Source organism: Hypomesus transpacificus, chromosome 22, assembly GCF_021917145.1.
Source record: "Hypomesus transpacificus isolate Combined female chromosome 22, fHypTra1, whole genome shotgun sequence".
Taxonomy (NCBI): Eukaryota; Metazoa; Chordata; class Actinopteri; order Osmeriformes; family Osmeridae; genus Hypomesus; species Hypomesus transpacificus.
Window position 1 is genome coordinate 8,587,438 of NC_061081.1, and position 25,953 is coordinate 8,613,390.

At 45.2% G+C, this 25,953-nt stretch overlaps 1 protein-coding gene across 7 annotated transcripts; it reads right to left on the reverse strand.

Annotated features, from left to right (window-relative positions):
- Positions 1 to 233: 233 nt before the first annotated feature.
- LOC124484531 (tripartite motif-containing protein 2) lies at positions 234 to 23,573 on the reverse strand. 7 transcript variants are annotated; one of them, XM_047045473.1, is made up of 14 exons: positions 23,336 to 23,573; positions 22,803 to 23,079; positions 22,420 to 22,544; positions 20,829 to 20,908; positions 8,191 to 8,363; positions 7,502 to 7,739; positions 6,912 to 7,063; positions 6,460 to 6,640; positions 4,453 to 5,176; positions 3,961 to 4,064; positions 3,615 to 3,782; positions 3,127 to 3,307; positions 2,585 to 2,796; positions 234 to 2,389 (listed from the first exon to the last, which is right to left on the reverse strand). In XM_047045473.1, the coding sequence occupies exons 5-14, from the start codon at positions 8,322 to 8,324 to the stop codon at positions 2,237 to 2,239; spliced, it is 2,247 nt and encodes a 748-aa protein (XP_046901429.1). In that variant the 5' UTR covers positions 8,325 to 8,363; positions 20,829 to 20,908; positions 22,420 to 22,544; positions 22,803 to 23,079; positions 23,336 to 23,573; the 3' UTR covers positions 234 to 2,236. The 7 variants fall into 7 exon arrangements, with proteins under 7 accessions (XP_046901429.1, XP_046901431.1, XP_046901430.1 ...); XM_047045475.1 differs by lacking the exon at positions 22,803 to 23,079; XM_047045474.1 differs by lacking the exon at positions 20,829 to 20,908.
- Positions 23,574 to 25,953: the final 2,380 nt, after the last annotated feature.

Sequence of the window (25,953 nt, forward strand, 5' to 3'; positions counted from 1 at the left end):
ATAGTGCAATGTTAGATTGTTTGGTTCACAGTTGAAAGTGATGAGCATTACTTCACAATATGGTTGACAATAAAAGGTATCTGTGATTATAGAGAAGGAAGACACATGCAAGTTTTATTATACTTGTATATTGTATTGTTTCTGTATTTTGTATTGTCAGTCTACCACTTAATCACATTTTATTTAGCAGCTTTATTAATAATGGACAAAGAACAAAGAAAGACACAAGCACATCAAAGAAGCAATCCTTTATTTCTAGTGCTGTACACAAAAGGGCCAATAAACATTGATGGAATGGTTTACCGTGTGAGTGAGAGAGGGTTTTACACCACAATATCCCACAAAACTGGTTTGGTTGAGATATGTGAACATATCCAAACTGCGATAGCTGACATCACACAACTTTACTGACTGTTGTTCTAGAAGGTCTGAGGAAGGAAGCCTGTCACTAACCTACACAACATGTGCACTCATACAACACTAAGAGCATCATTATACAGTAGAACACATTTCTAAAGTGGTTTGAACTCCGTTGGAACAGCACAGTCTAAATCAATGTCACTAAAACGGTTTAATTACAAAATGTTCAAGTTGCATCACATTTGTTGTTTATCTGAGATCTTAACACAAACACAACAGACATGTGGGCACTTAATTTTCATTTGGCATCACAAATAGAACCATGAACTAGAGGGGGAGGAGGGTTAAAGTTTTAAATTAATAACAATTTTAACGTACAAAATTGCTGAACTTGTCATCAAATTATACGTCGAAATAAACATCTAGATAAGTCAAGGGCATTGAGAAACAATAAATAATAAAACTACCAAATAAACAAGAGGCCAATATTTTGCATGTTCAGTAAGTGGCTTTCCATTTTCTTGAATTTAGTAAGGTTTGTAACAAAATACTACAGTACATCAGTTGTCTCCCTTGTCTTGTTGTCATTAAGTCTACCTCCCGCCCACTCACTCAAATTGTGTTGACCAACTGTGTTTTTGTAGAACTGAAGATGTTTCTAGAACTGAAGCTGTTCTTACACCACAGAAGCAGACATAACATCACCATAAAGTCACCAGTTGATTATTGTGATATTTCATTTTATGTGATGGTGTGGATTCAATTAAGCATTCAAATACATGTAAGTATCTCTAAAAAACTGAAACTTATTTCAAAGAACTTATAAGGTGTGTTGCATCAATATTTGATGGAATACCAAACATTCTTCTTCTATGGTTTACCATCTAAAGTCATGGAGAAGGTTTTACAAATGTTTGTTGATCTGTGTCATGTGTAAGTGATCTGAAGGTTATTGGCCTACATTGCATGCATAGAAATTCCATGCTTTAAAAAGTACCCTGCTTGTGCAGTATTGTGTTTGATTTAGTGTATGTAATTATGACATTGTGACCACAATTGAACTATTGTTTAATTTATCATGGAGAAACTTTGACCACCCAATTCTGTATCAATTTACAACCCCTTGAAAACCATAAATTCACCTGAAACATACACCTTTGAAACTGGTCCGTGATAAAACTATGAGTAACATTTACTTAAAATTACTGTGTTAACACTATACCCTAGTTAATTTACATAATGTGCTATGTCACAAAAATAAATAACAAATGTAATAGAGGCTGCAACTTAAACGTAATTCCAGACTATCAGTTTACACTATCCGAACAACTGTCTTTTCAACGGGATGTATTAAAGCAGGGGGCTTTGTCCCTTGCATAAAGAACCTCCCTCCACCAATCAGGCATCAACTTACAATCTCTCCCACTTACAAACAAGGACCGCCTCTCCCCGACACCGCAACGCTCAACTCCGTTAACCATTATTTAATCATTCAATTATTCAATTTCCCTTTTTTCAGGGGAGACATACAGAGGACTGTTTCAGACATGAGTAGGTTTGTAGCAGCTGAATAAAAAGCACCTAGTCCCTCATGTTCCAGATTACTTCAAGGTAGGGAGGAAGAAAGGGCGCACGTCTGAAAATTTGAGACATGCCCAGTTCTCCTCCTCTGCACTATGAGGGATCAGGTGAGGAGGAGAGGAGAAAAGAGGCCATGGAGACACACAAGGTGAAAGGTCAGAGTGAAGGCTTCTGCATGGCACCAACGATGGCGTTAGGGGAGGATGAGCAGATAAGTGGATGAGAAGCTAATCTGTCCATTGCTCCACAGTTTGTGTGTGCGTGTGTGTGTGCACATGCGTGGGTGAGAACAGGGTTACTGCAGGTAGCGGTAGACCTTGAAGCAGTGGTTTCCAGAGTCGGCCACCACCACGTGACCATCGGAGGTGAGGGCCAGGCCCTGGGGGCCGTACAGGGGGTCTGCTGAGGTGTTGATGTAGGACAGGAAGGAGCCGCTGCCGTCAAACACCTGGGTCACACACAGGGGGAGCGAGGGAGGGAGGGAGAAAGAGAGAGAGTGGAGAGAAGAAGATGAGAGAGAAGAGAGAATAAGAGAGAGAGAGGGACAGACAGATAAAAGATACATAAATACACGAACGCAAATGATCCAAAAGGATCAAACTGTCTAGAGACTATTACATTGGAAAGAAATCTAAATTGTCACCTGAATACGACTGTTGCCCCAGTCTGCTACTATGATGTTGCCATTGATATCCACAGCCACTCCTGTAGGAGCATTGAACTGGCCGTTCCCCTCGCCATTGGAGCCAAACTTCAGCAGGAATTCCCCCTCCGTGTTGAACACCTTCACAGAGTGGTTATGGAAGTCGGTCACGATGATTTCATTGTTGTGGTTGACCGCAGCAAAGTGAGGTCCTGGAAGGAACAGGTTCAGAAGAGACTGAGGTTGGGATTTGGTCAGTTTGGCATTAACTGGAATTTGACAATGGAAATGGTTTGCAAACATGATAAAACATGAACATGCTCACACACACCTTAAAAAGCAATGACATTCAAGACAATAAGGCAACACAAAGGGAAAGTGAGCCCTTTTTGATAGAATGTCCCTTCACAAGGTCAAAAGGTCAGAAGCCAAAGGTCATGGCTCTTGACTGGGCGTCCTAGCCATATTACGATCCTCATACTGCATGCAGGTGTGAGTAAGGTCAGAGGTCAGACAGGAGGAAAGGGGAGGGCACTTATTACCATTCAGTGTACCTGCAAACTGCCTGTCGCCGTTGCCACGGTTACCAAACTTGGTGACTAGCTTGCCGTTGGGCTGGAAGATGAAGACACAGCAGGCCTTGTTGTCCACGACGATGATGTGCCCGTTCCTGTCCACCGACACGCCTTTGGGACCCATCAGCTTGCCAGAGCCTATCTTAGTCTGGAGGAAGACAGGAAGTACAAAGAGTAATGAAACGTAGTCAAGACTCTTTTCAGACTTACATCTGAATGGATTAGTAGCAGCTGTGTATCTGAGCTAATACTTTCCCCTATCCAGTCACGTTAGATCGGATACTATCCCAAGGGGAGGAGGAAGGAAGCTACCGACACTTTTAGTTCTGGAGTTCTACTTCCAAGAATTCTAGAACACTTATAGAGTTCTAGTTCAAAGGCAGAGGATACTAACTACACTGCAAGCCTACAGGCTAGCTGATGGTAGTAAGGTAAAGGAAGCTGAGGGTCCTTACCTTGAACTTGCCGTCGCTGGAAAAGATGCTGACCCACTTGTTATCATAGTCAGCAATGATGATGTCACCGTTGGGGTGAACCGCCACGCCTGTCGGCCGCTGCAGTTGCCCCGGAGACCGCCCCCTGACGCCGAAGCGGCTCTTAAACTGCCCGTCATTGGTGAAAATCTGTAGGCGCCAACACACACAAATGCATCCATTCAAGCACACACACCAAATACTCTTTAATTACATCCTCTTGAATATTTGATCTACAACTATATTTGCTGTGGACCTACTGACCAACAAGTAGGAAACAGTCACTTGCACACAATAAATAAAGTGACCAAGTGTAAGTTTCCCATACCTGGACACACTGGTTGTTGCTGTCAGCGATCAGCACCTTGCCCTGGGCCGAGGAGGCCACGCCCTGTAGGTTTGTGAACTCTCCTTTGTTTCTTCCCTTTGTTCCTGGAGAGCAGAAGTGACCGGAAACTTAATATCAGTCCATCCTTCCTCAAACAATAATATAACAGACTGTTAAATTAATAACTATAGTGGATATCTAGACAGTATTTTGATTCAGCCTGGATCCTTGTCAACTGTCTTGAGTTGCTGTTGCTGTTCCAAAACATTAGTCGCACAGTGGTGACATGTGATGGTGACAAAAAATACAGCTCATAATAGCTGAGAATAATACACTAGTGGTTTAGTTAACACTACTGTTTGAAGTCAGAGAGGTGTTTAGTTCACATTATAGAAAAAAAGAAGGTGAGAAGGAGAGAGAGAAAATGAGGACAAATTTCGAATCAGAGCACCGGGTCGAAATCTATATCAAAGAAAGACAGCTGGTCTTTACCGATCCTGAAGATGAGATCGTCCTCAATGGGGTTCTCTTTCCTCTTCCCCGTGCTGTACATGCTCGCTGGCCTCTTGATGGCCTTCTGCTTCACATGCCCGCTCCCCGGCGACTTCAACCTCTTCTTCACGCCGTCAGAGGTCGGCGATACGTCCGCCGACTTGGTGGCCCTGATCTTGAACGGGCTGCCTCTGATGTGCTGGTCGTAGAGGCGCAGCGACAGCGTGAAGCTTCCCTCCTTGGCAGCAGTGTACAGGTACTCGTACGTCCCGTTCTTGTTGTCCAGTATCTCGCCGTCGCCGATGCTGCCCGTCGGCGTGGCGATCTCTGCCGTGATGTTGGCGTTGCCCATCTTGCACAGCTCGCCGTCTTTGTCCTTGGTCGTGATGGTGACGGAGGTGGGCAGGCCTGCCACGCACTGGCGCAGGCCCTCGCCCGTGGCCACCGTCTCGGACGCCACGGCGTTGGTGGTCACGATGGTGCCCAGGTTGTGGATGGACTTCTTCAAGCCGTCCGTCTCCACCAAGAAGTCGAGCTGGTGGTTCTCGCCGGGCTGCAGGGGCAGGTCTTGGATGGCCAGCTCGCTGAGACGCTCACTCATCTGCTTCTTCACCAGCAGGACCTCGGCCTCCGTGCCGTGGCTCAGAGCCTGCTCCGTGAACCTGCAGCTGCTTTTGATGCCCTCCTGGCCTTGCAGCAGGGTGTCCAGCTGGGCTTGGAGCACCTGGGGCCCACACACACACAGAGACATGCACACAAACACACACACACCCATGTGCACAGATGGACACACACACAGACATGCACGCACGGATGCACATGTGCAAAGACACATGTGCAGATGCACACACAGAGGAGGAAAGGACAGACAAAAGTTACACGCAAGAACATATACAGATTCTGAACATGTTGATGAGTAAAAACAATCATGCACACCTAATTACACACACACGCACACACACTGACAGTACCTGCATCTGGCTATCACATTCTTCTTCACCTCCCAAAGCAGAAGCCATTAGCCTTCTATCTTAGAACCAGCTTTCACTGTGTAGAAAACTACACTCAACCTAACTCTTAAAGAGAGAGAAACATACGAGAAGAGAGGGGAGGGGAGAGAGAGAGCGAACAAGAGAAACAGAGAGAGAGAGAGGAGAAGAGCGATCACGCCCAGAGAGAAGGATCGACAAAGTGCTTCATTTCCTAGCGCAGTGCGCTGGGAAAACCAACACCACGGTGTTGGCTGTCAAATCTCACTGCATACAAGACACACCCGACCTCCAACAGGCCTAACAGTATACTAGAGTACAAAAACACAGCCCGTAACACACAGATAAAGAGATACAGACCTAGCAAAGTCCTATGATAGAAGAGATAGACAGACACTACTCGTTTTTTTTACTTCAGGCTGAGGACTGTCTTTGATGATCGCAGAATTATTATCCCATCATATGATCAAACTCCCAAAGGGGAGGAACCTTGGGAGGGTTGGTAGCCAAGTACCGTACAGTGATTGGGTCTCTGGGTTGGGGTGGGGCTACAGCTCATTTGACCCCCTCCCTTCACCTCTCTCTCTTTCTCTCCCTCTCTCTGTCCTCTGCCCCTCCCAAGTCTGGATATCTTCATTTATCAGGCCAGTTGGGCCCAAGGCACCAGAGGATAAACATTGTATCTAGTGTTGACCAGGGGCTCAACAAAGCCTTAACTGTATGGGTAAGGATTAGAGAAAGTGAAGAGTTTTTCTACATGTACATATATACTAATATATGTCACATATAAGTAATACTTTTATAGAAAAAAGAAAAAATCTAACATATATGTTTTTTTTTAATCATTTTGTTTGCCATCCGGAAGAAAATTCCTGCCCTTATCTTATCAGTTTAAACCTTTGCTTTCACCCTCACATACAAACATCCACATTACTTAACATTACGCTTACACCATACGGCATATTTGAACCAAGATTTCTTCCCAGTTGTCACACATTTGTTGCAATTGTGCTCTGACCTTTTGCTTGAGACCGTAGTTGACCTCCAGTTCCATGAGCAGGACGCTCTTCCGGACGTTGAGGGTCTTCTGCAGCTCGTCAAATGTGGTGTGGATGTCCCCCTCGATTGAGCTCTTCTGATTGGTCAGCTGCTGCAATATCTCTGACAGTACCTGCAGGGCCGAGTCAATCTCTGGCAGCCTGGGGGAGAAAGAAAGAAAGAGAGAGAGAAAGAGAGAGAGAGAGCGAGTGGGGGTGGGGGTGGGGAAGGGAGGGAAGAAGACCATTGCAAAGAAAGAGAGTTAGGAAGGAGAACAACTTGAGGGAGAAAAGAAGAAGCAGTATTTTCCCTGGGTCTTAATAGCTTGGTGTCCCCCAAGAGTCCATGCCTGTTTTTCATTTATTCCATTGTAATGGAGGTTTTCCAATACAGAAGGCACATCCTGGGGTACACAACACCAACATGTAGTACCTGTTTTTGACAGCGTCAAGCTGGCCCTGCAGGGAGGCCTTGTGTTGTTCCACCACGTCTCTGAGGGGAACGGTGGGGTGGTCGCCATGCTCGCCGCTTGTACACTCCTGACACATGGCCGTCTCACATTGCGGGCAGTAAAACTCCATCACCTTGGCAACACGGAAGTTCAGAAGTACACTTTGTTGGCACAAGGAAATGTTCTACTAAGTAGGAGCCGTGCCAGTGGAAACTCCTCTGGAGCACAGGGACTTAACACAAACAATACACCCCGAGGAACATTAATAATGGCTGCCTCACTGCAAATCCCATGCATTCATGAAAATAAACCAGTTGATATGGGGACCAGAGAGACTGAGGAGAAGAGAGGTGAGGAGGCCAGACAGAAAGAGACAGAGAGAGAGACAGAAAAACAGACAAAGTGAAAAAGAGAGAGAGACTGTCATAGTCTGATATGTCATGGCCAATGAAGGTCAACCCAATCAGAAATGATCAGAAATGTCAAAAAGTCAAAAAAAATCTATCTACTAAAAACAGTCAGCTGCTCAGTTTAATTATTGAAAGGTGCATCACGTGTGTGTGTGTCTTACATTCCCCCCGTGGTTGGGACAAGAGAGCGGTTGACCCGTGGCGACGGAGGCGATGGTGTCAAGCTCCGCCGCTTGGTGGGTGTGGCTGTCGGCGGGGCGTTGCAGAACGTCCATCAGGTTGGTGATGAAGAAGTTGCTCTGGAGCGCCGCCACGCCTTTCTCCGGCAAGATGGACGTCTGGCGACACACGGGGCACGACAGCGTCAGGCTGTGGGCCGGGATGTAGTTCTGCAGACACCTGGGAGGGGCAAGGAGCAGGCAACCAACTGAGAAGGGGGTGGGTAAGATCTAATAAACACTCCAATAAGAAAAGAGGAGGCACACAAACACACACACACAGCAACTAAGCAAATGAGCCTCTTGGGCCGGTGCTAGTTGCGTCATGTGGCTCTCTAGCTCTCTGCAACAACGAGAGCAGAGGAGACAGGCTCTGTGTTCTCTGTAGCACAAAGACAGACAGACTTGGAGGGTGACACTGACCAGCCCCAGAAGTACTATGACTCCAGGGTGACACACACGGCAGCCATTTTGTAATGTTCTTTCTGTCATTTACTGTAACTGACTGGCTTAAAGCTACCTCAGGAATATGCCCACATCTTTTCATTAACTAGCAGACACATTCAACACGCATAAACAAACACACAACCCACACATCACACAAAAGAGCTAAGAGAAACATGTCCACTTACTTCTCACAGAAGGTATGCAAGCAAGGCAGAACTTTGGGGTTGTCGTATCGATCCAGGCAGATACTGCAGATCAGGAACTGCTTGTCGATCTGGTGCACCACTGGGCTGGGGATACAGGAGCTTTCACTGGCCATCCTAACACATAAGGGTCCCTCCGCCTCTCACCCTGCGCCCTGCACAGAGGGGGAGAGAGGGTGAGGAAGGGCCATGTGTGCAGCCTCTCGTACGTCATCCACACACCACTGGGTGCCATTTTAAAAGAAGAAGATCAAAGGTGGTCACAGATGCAAACACACAACTCAGGAACCAAAGCGACACGCCTGCAGGGGTCCAGGCAGAGACAGTCAGAGAAGTGGCCCACTGACACAAACGTCATACATCCTTACCCTCCTTCCTCCCACACACAGAGGAAATGCCAAGACTCTCTCGCACACACACACACACACACACATTAAGGGTCAATGACAGTGTGCGAGCTACACAAACATCCTCATATGGATTGTGTTTACTATGTTTGCTAGTGGAGCATCCATAGGACAAGCTGTTTGACAGTTTGGTCTATAGAACACAATGAGATATGTTGGTTTACAATATCTCTCACTCAAACAAACTACTGTTGAATTTTCGCAATAAATCCCATAGAACCTAAATGAATGCTATCCAGTACTGTAGCACATCACAACATCACAACAATATGCTTCAATCAAAAGCTTAAATTACTTTCTAAAGTAATGAATGACTGAAGTCAATCACTTTACACTTTAAAATATCTCTCCATGTGACAACCTGACCCAGAGGCTGGTTGAGAGGTCTAATTCAGATGATGGAGTCTGCCTGAATGACGGCATCCATGCCAACTAGTCAGACAAAGCAGATATTTGCCATAGAGCATGGGCCATGTCCCAAACTGACCTGTAGCCTCAATGTCTAGCATGTAGGTATAGCCCCTATAGATAAAGTGTCTCCTTGAAAGGATTGGACTGATTGTTGAACTACAGCCTAGCTGATTGAAGAGCTAGATGGAGGTGAAGCTGTGTTACATTGGAAACTAGTGAAGCAGTGAAGATGTGAGCTTGTCCCTGTAGTTAAGGGACTACAGTGCTGATCTTTTCAAAGAGAAAGTACTAATAAATATTTGATTAGGTTTGGAAAGCAAAGTCGGAACAGCAGGTCAGCACAGTCTGCAGATAGTCAATAAACGCTGACTCACAGCAAACACAAACAGCGTACAGTCTTCTTCAACATCCTATACCAAGCAGAACATGAACTCATTATATTGGCATATAGGCTGCAAGCTCCACTGCCATGTACCCAGAGAGGCTTGATGAGGAACTACATTGTCTGATCACATCAGTCCTGGATAACCTGAACCACAGACGTTTTAATCACAGCTTACATATGGATGATAAACTTCCCCCAGACCTACCAAACCCTTCCTGTCAACCTGTCAGGTTTTGAATATCTATCATCTTTGCCTGCTTTAACAGAGGAGCGTCAGGGCTAACTGGAACAGATCTGGCACCTGACAGACAGTAGCTGACCTTAGAATATGTGTCAGCCTCTTTACCACATTTAAGCCAGGCAAAGAAACAGGCCAGGCCTTGCTGCTGTTAAGACCCCCAGGGAAACTCCTGCTTTCTCACTGACTCTCTCACTCGCTCTCTCTCTCACTGTCTCTCTCTCTCACTGTCTGTCTCTCTCACCGGCTCTCTCTCTCTCACAGGCTCTCTCTCTCTCTCTCAGTACGTGCCAGAAAATAGCTTGAGGAGGAGAAAAGAATGGGGACCCGTTGCCTTGGCAACTGGGATGGAGAGGAGGTCAACTTCACCCATGTGACTTTTGTAAATCCTAGTTACTCATGTTGGTACTAGTCTGCTTTTTAACAGTGACGGCATGATTGACAACAGTATTGATCCGTGGTGTTTACTACCTCTGATAATCTAAAGGGAAAGAGGAAACCCTGTTACTTCCTGATATATTTGTACCCTAACCACTACTTTACTACCCCCCCCCCCCCCCACTCCACCCCCCCACCACACACACGCACACACAATCTGTAGCCACAACGAACGATGCCTGAACAATTCCAGGAAGCAGACAGGCAGATAAGTAGTGCATGAAATATGGAAGCCATCATTAAAACCTTCAGCCCACAAATCCCTCTGCCAGCCCCATCCCTACACAACACAGCTCAACACAACAGCACAACCCCTGTCCCCTGCCACACTGCAGGGTGAGGATGCATTCTGCTACAAAAGTTACATCATCTTTATATAAGACAGTCTGTGCCAAATTAAAGGATTTCTGCTGGATTGATCGCTCTGAGTGTGGAGTAGCAGTGTGTTACAGTGGAGAAAGCATGTTAAGGCTTAACTCACATGTAAAGTTCCATTTGCAAAGCAAATATTCGATTTATTGAATGCCCCTGTTCCACAGCTGCACTGAAGACATTGCTTCTTAATACATCTACCCTCATTCATCACTCAATCAATACATAAAAAGCATGAAATACTCTTATTTGACCACAATACTGGAATGAATTGTAAATAAACAAGTGGGAGCACTTACGCGGTCCACAGCACCCACTCCTCACAGCGATCAACAGGCGTCACCCATCCCTACACACACTGTCACGACCACCAGTGCCCCCCAGCCAATGCAAGCTCACAGAACCAGACTGTACCATGTCCTGCCAGTCAACAGGAGCTCCATGACGCACCAGTGGAGTCACTCAGGGTGAACATCGCCTAGCATGCAGCCACTGGGAGAGGACTCTACCCCCCTCCCTTCCAGGTAGAGATGAGTTGATCCGGCTTTAAGAAGCGCTAAGCCATGAAAGAGATGACGATATGTACGAGGAGAGTGCGTGAGTGAATATAAAATTAAGATAGCAGGGTGGGTGGGGGCCGAGGGGGAGAGGGATTCATTGTGAGTGCGCCGTGGACGTGTGGACCTGCGTCTGTACTCGGAGCCAATCAATTGTTGTTACATCATCCTCCCTCCCTCTACCCCTCTGCCCTCCATCACAGTCTCTCTCTATCTCTCTCTCTCTCTCTCTCTCTTTCGCTCTCTCTCAGTTTCTCCTGCCCTTTCCCTCCCTCCTTCTCTTCCGCCCATCTCTCTGAAGTTAATGCTGGCTCACTGCAGCTAGCACAGCTAACATAGCATCCTGGGAAGGGTGGGCAGCAGCGGCAAGAAGCAGAGAGTGGATTGGCTGACAGCATAGAGCCCAGCCAATGTGAAAGAGAGCAACCGGTGTGATTCAACTCAGGGACCAATGACGGGGCAGCTAACACCATCAGAGAAAGTATCGGAGTGTGTGTGTCTACGCATTTTGCTGACTCACTGCACACACCGGCAGAGAGTGAGAGAGCAAAAGCAGAAATAGAGAGACATGCTCGGAGGACAGAGAAGGAGAGAGAGAGAGGGGGAGGAGACTGTGAGGGAGAGAGCGACGACCACGATCAAAGAGCCAGTCAGATATGCACACGCATGCAGGCACATATGTGCACACACACAGACCCAGACACACACACACACACCATGTCAACAGTGAAATACTGCATAGGTGAATTGAGGTCAACAGAATAGCTCTACAGGAGAGAGTCAAGCCAGATGTAATGTTATCCCAACATGCTACTTGTGAAGGCACAGTAACTCTAGTCAAACGGAACCCACGAGTGTGTGCCTGCGCAGACAGGCGTGACAGAATAGAACAGAATAGAACAGAATAGAAAAGAATAGAACAGAATATAAACTTGAGTCTCAATCCCACAGAACAAAAGTTCTTTCTTGTGCACTGGTTGCATCCTGTCTACATGACTACACACTCTCATACCTCACTGCTTCACTAAGAAAAAGCGACTTGCACAAAGACAAGAGAAGACCTGGACCAAAAAGAAAGCCAAACACAAAGCGCCCTACGCAGGGTCCACTGTATCTATTGAAGGCAAAGAACCCCTTCCTTTATGGAGCCTGAATCAGAGAGCCCTCTGCCCAGCCTTGAGCCTAGACCCTGGCCCATGGGCCGCTGGTAGAGAATACTGATGAGACTGCATTCTCAGACAGCCTTCATCTGATGGGAGAGGAGTCCACTCTGGAGAGACGGCACGTTAAACACATCACATTCCTTCTGAATCTGAGAGGATACACACACACACACAGACTTTTTGACAATCCTCACAGAGTTGATTCTGCTCCAGCGTCCACAATAATGAGCCAGTCCGACACAGAACACCCACAGAGCAGAGTGTTCCCTCTTACAGTCCAGACTCTGGGGCGACATGGTGACTCACACAGGCCTGAGGCTTGAACCTGAAGTTGAAGCTATGTCTCCACCCCCCCCCCCCCCCCACCCTGAACCCCCCCCCCCCCCCCTGTACTCACCAGTCCTGTTCAGAGACAGTGCCCCTGCTCACAGCCCCCTCACTGTTCTGTCTCACTCAGCTCAAACACTCCCATCAACACTCCGGCCCTCTTTCCCTCCCCATCACACAACTCGTTCCAGAGCTCTGACCTCAGCTGTTTTCCCTCCCTCCCCCCCGTCTCTTTCTCTCTAACTTTCCATTTCTCTCCATCACTTCACTATTTGGAAAGTGCCCTGCCAACACAAAATCCCTCATCACCCTGTACAATGATGATTCTACCAGAAAGGGCCGCTGGTGCTTTCAAAACGTAAACAAGCCAGAAAGACAGCTCCCAAGAGACAGCCTGCTGTACCTCACACGACACACACGTACAGTACAGGCACAATGACCCTGTCCCACCCACCAACACTGCACACAAACACATCCCACACACACCAACCCTACATATCACCCCTACTACACACACAGACACAAACACGTGCAGCAGGGCAGCAGTCTAGCGCAGGCTCAGCGCCATGCCACCAGGCCAGTGTTCAGACACTGAAGCTGCAGCGAGTGCAGGGTATTTACAGAGCTGGAGAGGCCGTGTTAAAGAGGCCCAGCGTCCCACCGAGGAATCCTGAGGGCCCAGCACACACAAACACACACACCTACGCGAATACACACATACACAGATATGCTCACACACACACACACAAACACATACCACGAAGGCAAGGGTAGTGGGAGAGGCACATAATGAATACTAGTCAAGTCCCTCCACACACAGGACACTCCAACAGCACCAAGCCTCCAGCCCTCCCTCCAGACCAGCTAGACACACACACACCTAGCTAAGAGACTGACAGATCCACACCTAGCTGTCCTAGCCACTTAAGCTCGCCTCAGATGGACCAGACCATTCACACCTGACAGGAGTCTCATGCCATCACATTCATCACTCTTCAAATCCAAACAAGCAACTGAGCTGTGCTGAGTGGTTGCTGTGCAAGTCTTTGTTGGGTAACTAGGGGCCACCATCACCATAATCACACCAGACATGATGATGAGGGGGATGTCTTCACACCCCCCACAGGAAAGCATCTCTGTCACGTAGCTTGAAGGCCATGATGAAAGCAATGTTGAGAGGTCTGAACGGAGGATTTCTTAGCTCTCCTACACAATGAGGATTTACGACAGCAGTGTTTATGGTTTTCATTACTTAACATTTTCGATAAGACGACATTCTGCTTTTACCTTGTGTGCTTAAATGTTTTAACATGAACAGACCCAGCATTGTATCCCTGGATATCCCAATATCCTTACCCTCCTCCATCATCCTATAGAACCCACACCACTTCAACCAACCATTTGTTCATCCATGTCAAGATTCATATATTTGAAGATGACATTCAGTAGTTGCTTGGATAATCCCAATCTGGAGCACAACATTTTATTATGGTCTGTTTGCGGGCTCTGTGTGCTTTATTGTTGGCAATGGTGAGAAAAGCCCCTCCCCCGGTTGAAAGGACAGTACGCACACACCCACATGCACATACACACTATCCTCAGACACACCACCCTAACACACACACATACACCACCCACACACCACCCTCACACACACACATACACACCACCCTTACACACATATACACCATTGTCATGCACACATAGACAATCCTCTCAGAGACACACACTAATCTAAAATGTTCACCAGAGAAGGGATGATGAGAGATTATGGAGGGCGGCAACACGGTCAGGACCCTCACCATCCCCCCTCCCCATCCCTTCATCCCCCCCTGCTCCTCCCTCCCTCCATCCTCCCCTCCTATTCCTCTTCCTCTACACCACCTCTGGCTCCTCCTCCCTCCCTCCATCCTCCCCTCCTACTCCTCTTCCTCTACACCACCTCTGGCTTCTCCTCCCTCCCTCCATCCTTCCCTCCTACTCCTCTTCCTCTACACCACCTCTTTCTCCTCCTCCACGTCCCTCCATCCTCTCCCCTCCCTTCTCTTCACTTCAGATTCCCCCCTCACAAAGCCACTAATGAACTGAAACAGGTCACACTAGTTCAAACAACACATAACTGCATAGCAGTGCTTGTGTGTGAGAGTGAGTGTGAAAGTGTGTGTGTGTGTGTGTGTGTGTAGGTGTGGGAGGTTATCAGCGTGGGCAGACAGCAGCATGACGTCAGTATGAAGACATTAGAAACTCTGACATAAGGGTGGCAGCAAATGTGTATTGATGTATGTGGTAATGAAATACGATATCTAGCTCCAACACTCAGCTGGTATCCATTATAGAGACAGTTAGAGTATTTGGTATCTAGTCTGTATTTAATGTGATAAACTTGGGTTTAATACACTGGCTTCATTACCTAATTAATCAACCGACATTATATTTTTTGCAGGGGATTCAATTTGACATCGCCAAACTGACATACGAGTAGTATTAGACCATTTCCTTCCATTTCAGTTTGAGAATAATTGTATTAAAATGAACCTGTTAGAAGGAACACTGGTCATATTAGTGGTTGGTTGATAGTTGACAGATATGCAGCAAGAACCTTTTCCTCTGGCCTGTCACTAACAAAATTGCAGTCCCTTATTTTTGGTCATGTAACACATACAAACACACATACAAAAAGACACACACACAGTATTGTCTCGCATTGCCGTATCTTCTGTCCTCAGGCTGTGTGGTTAGCAGATGTGGATCTGAGGGACGGTTCCCCTTCAAGATGGTTCTGGAACAGTACTGTTACAAACATTCATACACATACACACTCACTTAAAATATGTGTGCTATACGGAAGTACCTGTATAAAACATGCAAGCTCAAAAGTCAACATCATAATACTGATAGCATTGACACAGTGAAGCAGACTCACATAATATCAAAACCAGCAGAGATCCTTCAAGTGAAAAACAGGAAACAGGAAATTAGGTTATTCAACTCACTAAATAACTGCAAATGTGTCACAGGCACCCAGGAGTAATAAAGAAAATAATGTATAAATGCCTGCAAGGGAAACAAGATCTAGGCAGAGGGGAAGCTAATTGAACACCTGCAAGATGAAAAACAATGTACATCTTAAGCATGAACTAGTTAAACTAGTTGAACATGTAACACATGCTTGTTAGAGCATGTGTTACACCGCGTTTATAGTGGGTTATTACAGGTGCACTGTGGCACTTTCAGTTTGAACAGGAGGTGCACACAAAGAAATAAAAACACACACACAGTGGTCTTTCCTTGCAGGTCATCTCTAAAACTTCCACCTTCCTCGAACCAAATCTCTCCCTACTATTTTCCAGCTGTCCATTTCTCTCTTCCACTGCTCTCTCCCTCTCCAACCTTCTCCCTCCATCACTGACAGTAAACCCCAGAAGAGAAGCACTTACTTCAGCTCCATGTCTGCTCTCCTTGTTTCCCTCTTCCTCAGTGGGAGAATGTCCACGCTGCCCTCTCTGTCAACTAATCCTTCTCATCTCTGACACTGTGTGTTGTGTGTGTGTGCGTGGGTGTGTGTGAGCGAGAGAGTGAGAGAGAGAGAGAGGCTGGTGTTATAATAACGCAAACAGACTGACAGGGAGCTGTCGGGGTGAGCAGAGAGGGAGGGGGAGGGGCCCTGTCGTCAGGGGAGATGAAGCAGCCAATCGCAGGGGCGTTTGGGTGCTCAGGGGCGGCCCCATAGTGTGTGTGGATCTAAAAACCCCACAGAGGCCGGAGGGAGAGAGAGAGAGAGAGAGAGAGAGAGAGAGAGAGAGAGAGAGAGAGAGAGAGAGAGAGAGAGAGAGAGAGAGAGAGAGAGAGAGAGAGAGAGAAAGAGAGAGAGAGACAGATAAGAGGGAAGGGAGTAGGAAGGGATCTGCTAAATGACAGGAGCAGAGAGGAGGAAACAGGACGTGGCTGCAGCCAGTCAGACTGTCGATTGACATTGTCATAAAATGTTGTGTGTTGGAGCACAGCAGATTCAAATGTCATATTGGAGGTGTAATTGTTGAGTAAACAACTTGCATACAAAATAAGCACACAGGCATGTTTTCTGTATACCTGTTCGCAAAAATGATTAAACATTAAAGTTATATATCTAAATTATTTGCCTTCTAAAAGGCATAAACTTGTAAGAAACTGAAAAACAGACTCAGAGATCTTAACTACAGATCCCCCGTGAAGTAAGGGATGAGGTCATGGATGATGTCACTGTAGTCAGGTACTAACACACAGGGAGCTCCATGCACAAGTCCCACAGGGGAAGATCCCCCCCTTGAGCTTGGATGGTTTGTTAGCTTTAATAACAAACACATTCTCTCCATCTCAAGTTTCCAGTTTTTTTCTCCAGAGTGGATGATGACAGCTCTGAGGTAACGGTTGGCATGAAAACTACAATTCCAACTCATCATTAGCAAGGGAGTATGTAACTACAGATGGCCACTGTAATGTTTATTTTTCCAGAATTCTGAACACAGTTGTCCAACAAACAGTAATTTCAGCACTAAAGTAACTGTATAGTCATCTCTTCCATACAAGAACATTTATATATCATTGTTTTGCTTCCCCCCCATCTTTGACATTCCATGGCCTTCCTATATTTGTGTGAAAAAGAAAGAAAAGACAGTAAGGATAAAAATGACCCGGCTCCACTAGACTATGCTCCAGTAGACCAATCACAACCAAGGATTTGAGGCCCTAACATGAGATCACCCAGGAGGAGGATGAGAGAAGACAGGGCTCTGACTGTAGTCTGACTGTGCTGGCAGACATGAAGAGATGTGGAGCAGCGTGGTGACAGCAGACAAGGCACAGCGTTTGCAGAGCACTCTTTCATGCTTGGTTGAACAGTGGCTGAAAGAGCCTGGTCGGTATACACACGCACTCACACACACACAATATACATTGTCAAAGACAAATTCAAACACACATGCTGAACGTTCATTTTGCTTCACAGACTAGAATAGGTCAGGTCATCAGCTCATAAACCTTCCTCTTCAATCTGCCATTCCCTCATTCAGTTGAATTACATTCAAAAAAGGTCAGTCGACAAGATCATCTCTCCACACTCCCAATCCACCAAGGAGTGCACTGAAACATCACTGCGTTTCAGGAACCAAGGAAACCAGTTATTTTGGTGTGTGTGTGTGGGCAGGGGTGAGCGGGCCACTCATAGACACGATCAACACGCCTCTCATGTTCCAGTACAGAACTGAACTGAGACCTCATCAGGGAAGCAGAGGAACACAGCGCTTCAACCATGAGGCTTTACATTATATAGGGTGGTTCACCAAAGCCTTATGTGATTCACAGCATATTGTACCAGATTAAGCATGATTAGGAATCACCCAAAAATCCATACATGTAGAAGACAAAGCCACATAGTATAAGCATGCACACACAAGCACACAAACTCTCTCACACACACCCGCGCTCATGGATCACTAAACAGGTTGGTTTCCAATTCAAACCAATTAGCTCTAGTTAGTCCAGCTTTCATCCAGATGCCCATCGACCCCTATCGTAACAGAGGTCAGGAGGTCACAGGACAGCACTGCCCTGGGCTTCTGGGGCCTACGGTATATTTCCAAAATGGAAAGCATCAATAATGGTCATCGACAGCTTTCCCACACCACTGGAAACAGTCAATATATGTGTTAGGATACAGGAAAGACTCAGTGTTAGGATACAGGAGAGACTCAGTGTTAGGATACAGGAGAGACTCAGTGTTAGGATACAGGAGAGACTCAGTGTTAGGATACAGGAGAGACTCAGTGTTAGGATACAGGAGAGACTCAGTGTTAGGATACAGGAAAGACTCAGTGTTAGGAAACAAAAGAGACTCAGTGTTAGGCTACAGGAAAGACTCAGTGTTAGGAAACAGAAGAGACTCAGTGTTAGGATACAGGTAAGACTCAGTGTTAGGATACAGGAAAGACTCAGTGTTAGGAAACAGGAGAGACTCAGTGTTAGGATACAGGTAAGACTCAGTGTTAGGATACAGAAAAGACTCAGTGTTAGGAAACAGGAGAGACTCAGTGTTAGGATACAGGTAAGACTCAGTGTTAGGATACAGGAAAGACTCAGTGTTAGGATACAGGAGAGACTCAGTGTTAGGATACAGGAGAGACTCAGTGTTACGATACAGGAAAGACTCTGTATTAGGACCCAGGGAAGACACTGGTAGGAGACAGGAGAGGACAGACTTATTAGGAGACAGGAAAGGACAGACTTCTTAGGAGACAGGAGAGGACAGACGACAGGGATTCTCCGTGTGCACCATGTGACAGACATACTGAGGCATCGAGACAAAAAGGAAAGCAGACACAAGTGACAGCAGTTGGGTTAGACTCATTTTTATGCTTAGACAACCTTGAATATAGGCCTAAAGTTGACCTCAGGGCTTTGAGTTAAGGCTGTTGTAGAGCGACTTAGAGCAAGAACGCCTGGGAGATTACATACATACAGCAATACTTTTAGGTTTGTGACTGTAAAGAATAGGGACTTCATTTCCTGACAGATTCGGTGCTGTAGATTATTACATACAGTAAATATAGAATCGTATCCCTTGTGACCCCATCTAGGACTGCACTGCAGTGTTGCAGCAGAGACAGAGCTACGCACCCTGCTACATACTGCACCATTCGCTACTTCCTGGTCTCACACACACTTAGCTGTGATGTCAAACTACAGAGCTAAAGTACAACAATGCACCTGAGCTTGGGTCTAGGATAGAGGGCGAGGAAGGAAAGGATGACAGAGAGAGAGAGAGAGAGAGAGAGAGAGAGAGAGAGAGAGAGAGAGAGAGAGAGAGAGAGAGAGAGAGATGGAAAAAGAGAGTGAGGGAGATTATGTAATACGATTTTACAGTCCACCATCTCAATCTGCTGAGTGGTAGAAAGGGTTGGCAAAACAGGAATGTAAATTTAATGAAAGCATAGTGGTCTGATCGAGGGAGGCAATCTTACTAATTCATGTGATGACTGGTATTTAAATGTGTGTGTATGGAAGGCTGACCATTCACGGAAGGAGGAGAATACGGTCAATCCAAGCATTAGTCTTACCTTGCACCACAGTGATTGACAGATCATAAAAAACTTCCGATATCATTAATGTATGCCATCCACGAATGACCCAATTTCACTGCATGATTTCACTGATCCTGCACTTACAATTTTATCATTTAAGTTTGATGATTGATGTCAACATGACGTGACAGAGGATGTCCTTGTAGACAAAGCACTACCTAAGCATATCCACATGACCACAGTAGTCAAGGTCATAAGATAGCAACACTACACTCACAGGACCTGCGACAGCTCTTACACATTAATATAAGAAACCCTCTGGTTGTTGATTTAGAATAAGTTACCATCAATCGTTTTAACATTTACGGGTGTTAAAAGAGATTTAACTTGGGACAGTGCCTAGTGTAATATCTTGAAAGCACTACTGGAGGGGGGCAACATATGCCTGATGATGTCATAGGCGTCTCTGGAGACCTTGAACTAACGTGAGCATCATTCACAAAGCATGAGTCAGCAATACAGAAAGACAGGAATCCCTTCCAGCTTTCTATCCACTCACTAGACCCATGTAAAATAATATAAATACATCATAGTGACTGTCTGATCATGTCAAAGTCTTAAGCGTGCATGATCTGACAAAGTAAATTAATTTTGATAATGTGGATTGATAACAGGTGTCCGGCTATAAATTAAACCACTGGAAGTTGGAGTGAATGAATTATTACAGAAATATTTCATTGAGGGGTTAGGTGGTGTCTGTGGCACTGATTGGAAATTCAGACGACTACTTTGACTAGTGTCATATTACATTAAAGTAACAGAGACAAAATTGTACCAGTTCGACTTGATTATTAAGTCCTGCATGAAAGTCTAAAAACACTGCAGTCTTTTCAAAACAAACATGGCAATCTAGCCTGTAAAGGAACATAACCAGGTTCCTAATCTATCACTGTCACCAGTGGATATACATAGGTGCGTGTGGATCTTAAACCATTAGTAGAGCTTGCACCATGTACTGCATCAGTAGTCAACATCGTGTCGATGACTACGTAGGTAAAAAAAAACGTTTAACAACACTTCGCTTTTCCTCTCGCCTTTGAAAGATCCCCCGTAGATGACACGCTCGAACCAAATGTTCAACAAACTGCGATCTCCCAAACAATTCACATGCGTTTCAAGTTCACGCACCAAACTCCTGTAGACCTATACGCGTACATGCCGTAGCCTACATCATGGGAAATTGATGACTATCGACCTTTTTACTCACGTTCTTTCACAGCAGATGTGGTCACTCTCCGTTGCGAAATATTTTGAAGTAGTTTTAAGTTCTCGCTCTCCTTGCTGTGCCTAGAAAAGAGATCCAGCGGAAAGTGCGTCTTCACTGCCAGATTCAACGTATGAAGTGGGGCAGAGCAATGTGTTTCTGTTCAGTTAAAGGGACATCTGTAGCGACTGTCAGGCAGGCGACCACAGTGGGATACACATGCATTAACCAAATCCGCTTAAAAACCACATCAATATTGCATTCATTGCAATGCATGCGCATCAGCCCATGTACAGAAATAGACTTAAGATTCATGCAGTATTCAATTCCTTTTTATCAGTTAAAATGTTAAGGGTCTACATAGCCTACTGTTCCTCGCACTGTTCGATGTTACTTATATATTTGAAAATGTTTAGATATCTCTGGCAGATGATCCTACATGATTCCTCTTCTGCATGGAGTGTCAAAGAGGGTGTCCCGTGCTCAAACCCTTGGTCATAGTAGTTTCCAGGGGAACCACTCTCTGCAGCCCCTCCTTCTTTCCTGAGGGAGGCTGTTGCCATAGCAAACATGCATTATGCAGCAAACCTATGAAAGCCTCTTTTGAGACTTTTTTCTTATTCAAAAAAAGGGAGGGGGGGAAAGAAAGTTATTTGCATTCCTTTTTGATTACAGAATTCATTGATAGTAACAAGGAAGAGGCACACTATGGGATGTTTGTGTGTGTGTGTGTGTATGTGTGTGTGGGGGGGGGATTAGGGTAGTTTCTTTTGAAAAGAAGTGCACTGCCTATGCTACATTGTGAGAAAGCTAAGATAAGAACATAGTGTGCCGAACACTCATGCAGAACCTTGTATCATATCTCAGAGCTCCAGGACTTCTCTGCTGCCAACTAAAGGTGTGGCTGAAATGTGACTGAAACTACTCACATCCTAAAGACACTGTGATTCCTCAAATCAGAGTATTAGGGTGTGGTGTGCACGCCTGGTGTCACTCTGCACCTGCTGCCACCATTAGCTCAACGGTGCATGATGGGATTAGAACACACTCACACATGCACGCACACACACCTGCCTGCAGTAAATCATTAATTGGCCCTTTTGTCTAATTGATGATGTTATGGTGTTGATGTAAATGTGGTTAGTGATAGACAGATGTCAGAACATTGGTCTTCAAAAGAAACCATGTTTTCTCTGTTCATCCTAAACATTCCTTCGAAATATATTTCAACAGATCTGCACTGCAGGCAAGAATATGTAAGACTAAATAATCCACTGACTCTTTCGAACCCCAGCCCTCCTGCTGAGTCTCAGTAGGACGTAACTCAGACATTACAGTGCAGTCTGGAGACATGGAGATGCACCCACTTTCTCTATGTATATATATTATGAAACTGTTAGAGAAATGGCTGGAATGAAAAAATGAACAAACTGCTGCAAAAAATGTTTTAAACAGTTTGTGAAGTTTGTGGTCATTTCATAAAATAAAACACCCCTCTGTAATCATAGTTAGAATTTTTTTTTTTTTTAATTATGGGGTAAAGTATCTGCATAACAAAGGTACACTATGGTGTATTCTCAGTCAGGGCCCTTACCCCATGGTTGGCATGGTTTCTTTTCAGTTTTGGATGCGGTCTTTGTCTCTCTCCTGGGGGAGGACCGGCTGGGCGAGCGTGGAGGGAGGGGTGGCTGTCACGTTCTGATCACATCATAGAAGGATCTGTAGACAGGGGAGAAGGAGCCAACCACTGTCACAACCACAGAACTAGCCTGATTCAATGAGCACCAACCTCAAACGGGGACTTCCCTGAGGTGGGTTCGTCCCCTGTGCGGTGGGATGTTTGATTAAAAAAAACATGAAATTCTAGGTGCAACATTTGAAATGTTTATCATTATGTGACCAGTTAATATGAATTCTATAGAAACCTTTACGTTCTGATGTTTCTATGCTTGTGCATGTCAATGTATATTTACACACCCACTAGTGGCTGAAATCCTCATATGACATGAGGACTATCTGGAGATATGCCTGCGAAGAAGACTTCCTCAGTCCCGCCATTAGCCTCTTAGTACTAATCACTCTGGCCACTGTTGACGTCCACAAGCTAATCCAGCTAGCCACTCCAAAAGGAATCAGTGATTGTTTGATCTAGAGGGGTGTCCCACAAACTAGCTGATTGTGGTGACATGGAACAGTCCTGTCTGTAGTGACATGCTGATAACATCGGGCCCTAAATGGACATTTGAAAGAACACCTGTGAGGAATGTGACACATGGTCCCGTTAATGTCATTCAACTTTTCAAACACAAACGGATATAAAAATGTACACTGTTTAAATCAAAAATTCGCATTTTCTTCATTTAAATCCTAAAATGTACATCATTTAAGATATACATTTTTTCAAATACCTTACCAGTGCAACACAGTGAACTATCAAAGTCGCAATGTGCAGTGGAGTACGCCCAAAACACAGGGTTAGTATCTGCTGCAGCGCCATAGCTGCCACTTACCCTGGCCTCGGTGCTAGTATGAGTCTTCCTGTTTACCAGCTTCCAGCAGCATCCTGTTTAAAACGCTCTCGTCCCCCGTCAGACAAGCTGTTCCTCAAGGAGCTCAGTTGAAGTAAGAAGAAGAAAACAATCACTGTCTTTGTTTTGAACGCTATATGCCTCGCCACTAATAAGTCATCGTAGTGAGAGTAAACTCTCCAGGAAATATGAAGTGAAAGTGAGGATTCACCTGTGCTTCAGGTGTACTGACTGAGCCAGAGCAGGATTAAGTAGGATTGAGGCGAGGGTATAATCCTTGGTGCATGAGAAAAGCGATGTTTATCTTCAGGATAAACGTGTCAGGTCATGAGACACTGCATTGAAGACATGGCTCCAAACCAGGCATGGTGACCGTCACCTCTCCTGCTGGCTCTGTAGTCACTTCAGGGCATGAACCTGCAACTAAGAAAAGGAGTGGGTAGTAATACTACTAATGCTCTATTATACTTTACACATGAGTAGAATGAGTGGAGTAAAGACATACACGTATGCTTTAACCGCCGAGACAACTACTAAGACAACCTGTATGTGCAAAGTATGGAAGTGGAAAGGAATGCTCAAGGTCCAAAGCATAGCACATCATCTGTGAAACATCAGAATCAGAATTGGCAAGAGCAAGATAGTCTGGCTTCATGGTGGTGGGGATGTTATGGCCTGGGCATGTACGGCTGCCACAGGTACTGGCTCACTCATCTTCATTGATTTGTTGCACTGTCTACAGGTTGAAACCCAAATGTATGAGAATACCCTTTGATAAAAACTGAGAACGTGCACTTTAACCACTTGAAATCGATAGAGATTGTGGAATACACAGTGAAATCATGATTGTTTGTCCCAAATATTATGGAGGGCACTATGTAGTCAACCAAGACAGTGTAATATCAGGGAAATTGTGCCATGGACATACGGTCTAGAAAAGTTATAACTCCTTACCATTTTGTAACAATGTTAAGTTTTATATCCTCCTAAATGGCAGGAACTGGCAAAAAGGGACTGGCAAATTACTGCCATCTGGTGACAGCATTACCGCAAATGCATGTTGTTCATTTTTCATATGACTATAGGGAATTAGACCACAAATTAAGGAACTACTGCTCCCAGGTGGCTTTACGGCCGCAAGTGCATGTAATTCATGTTTTCTACCACTAGATTGCAGTAATGTAAATGTAGCACTGTAATGAACGATTGCTTCTGTGGCTGCATGACTGCAACGACATGCAACACATCATGTCTTGCTACCACTAGATGGCAGCAACATACTATGGAACTACTGCGACTACATGACTGCAGGCAAAGGTTGTTCCGAGTTCACAAATATAGCTGGCTAGCTGTACTTTTGTTCATATTGTCCTGTTTTTTATTTTATTGTACTGTAGCTTGTACAGTAGACCTGTCAAAGACTGCAGTTTCCGTTTACTTAGCTAAACTCATAGCCTAGTATCAGGAACGTTTTGTCATAATTGTTATATTGATGGCATTCAAAGAGGACATGACCCTTGCATATGATACAAACAACTGCGTGGTTACACGGTACAGCAAGCGAAATTTGGGTACGAGATACCAGTCCATAACGACATGAAGTTATCCCTAGCATTACTAGTAACCAAAAGTTAACCCGACAGCTCCCGTTGCCTCCATATTCTGTCAGACTTAAGTATTAAAGTTAAGCATGTTGCAAGTATATGGTGAATTTAAGTTCAATATTAAGGTTGAAACAACGATGTCATCACAACGCGGAAGCTTGGAATGTATGGGACCATGCAGTTGTTAGCCTGATGTTGTCATACTCATAATAATTTTTTCGCTAAATTGGATAGACCTACAACCAATCAGAGCAACGTAATATGTTGTTTGTTTAAAACGAATTCAACCCAAGCGCTCTTTGGTGACGTGGTTGATTACGTTACTGTTGATCATCTGTCCATCATTGTATAAAGCCCGCCCTGACAATTTGATTGGTCCGAACAGCTCCCGTTCGGACATACTTTTTCCAAAACTAGCAATCCCAGACCCAATTTCCTGACAATTTTTTTTTGTGGGCGGGGCTAAATTGGCCTGCCAGCCAGGCTATGCAGTCGTAGTTGCAGCGGCAAGTCGTCAGTCGTCACCTTGCTGGGCTAGATAGGCCTACTGAATAACAAACAGAACCCCAATGAGCTACTGACTGTAATAGCTAACGGCAGCTAACTGTCTCTGTTCATGACACAAAATAAAGTTAAATAATTCGCAATTAAATATATTTTATTAACCTAAATTGAAAATTATGACTAACAACTATGTAGACATTAATCTACTTAAAACTAGAAGCCACATTATGGGAATCTTGCCATCCTCCTTAATGACATGCAATATAACAACTGTCCTTTCACTCCCCGACACGCTAGCTCCTAGCTACCAGTATACAGTACAGGTTGGGTAAGCTTTGGCAACAGTATCAGGCTTACTGGGGTAACTGAGTAACCTCCATCATGGTGGATACTGATCCAAGGTGCGAATCTTGTTGAATATATCAGATGCAGGCAAAGGTTTCTCTGAAAAAAAATGAACCCCTCTGTAGATGACACAGCAATATGATTTTA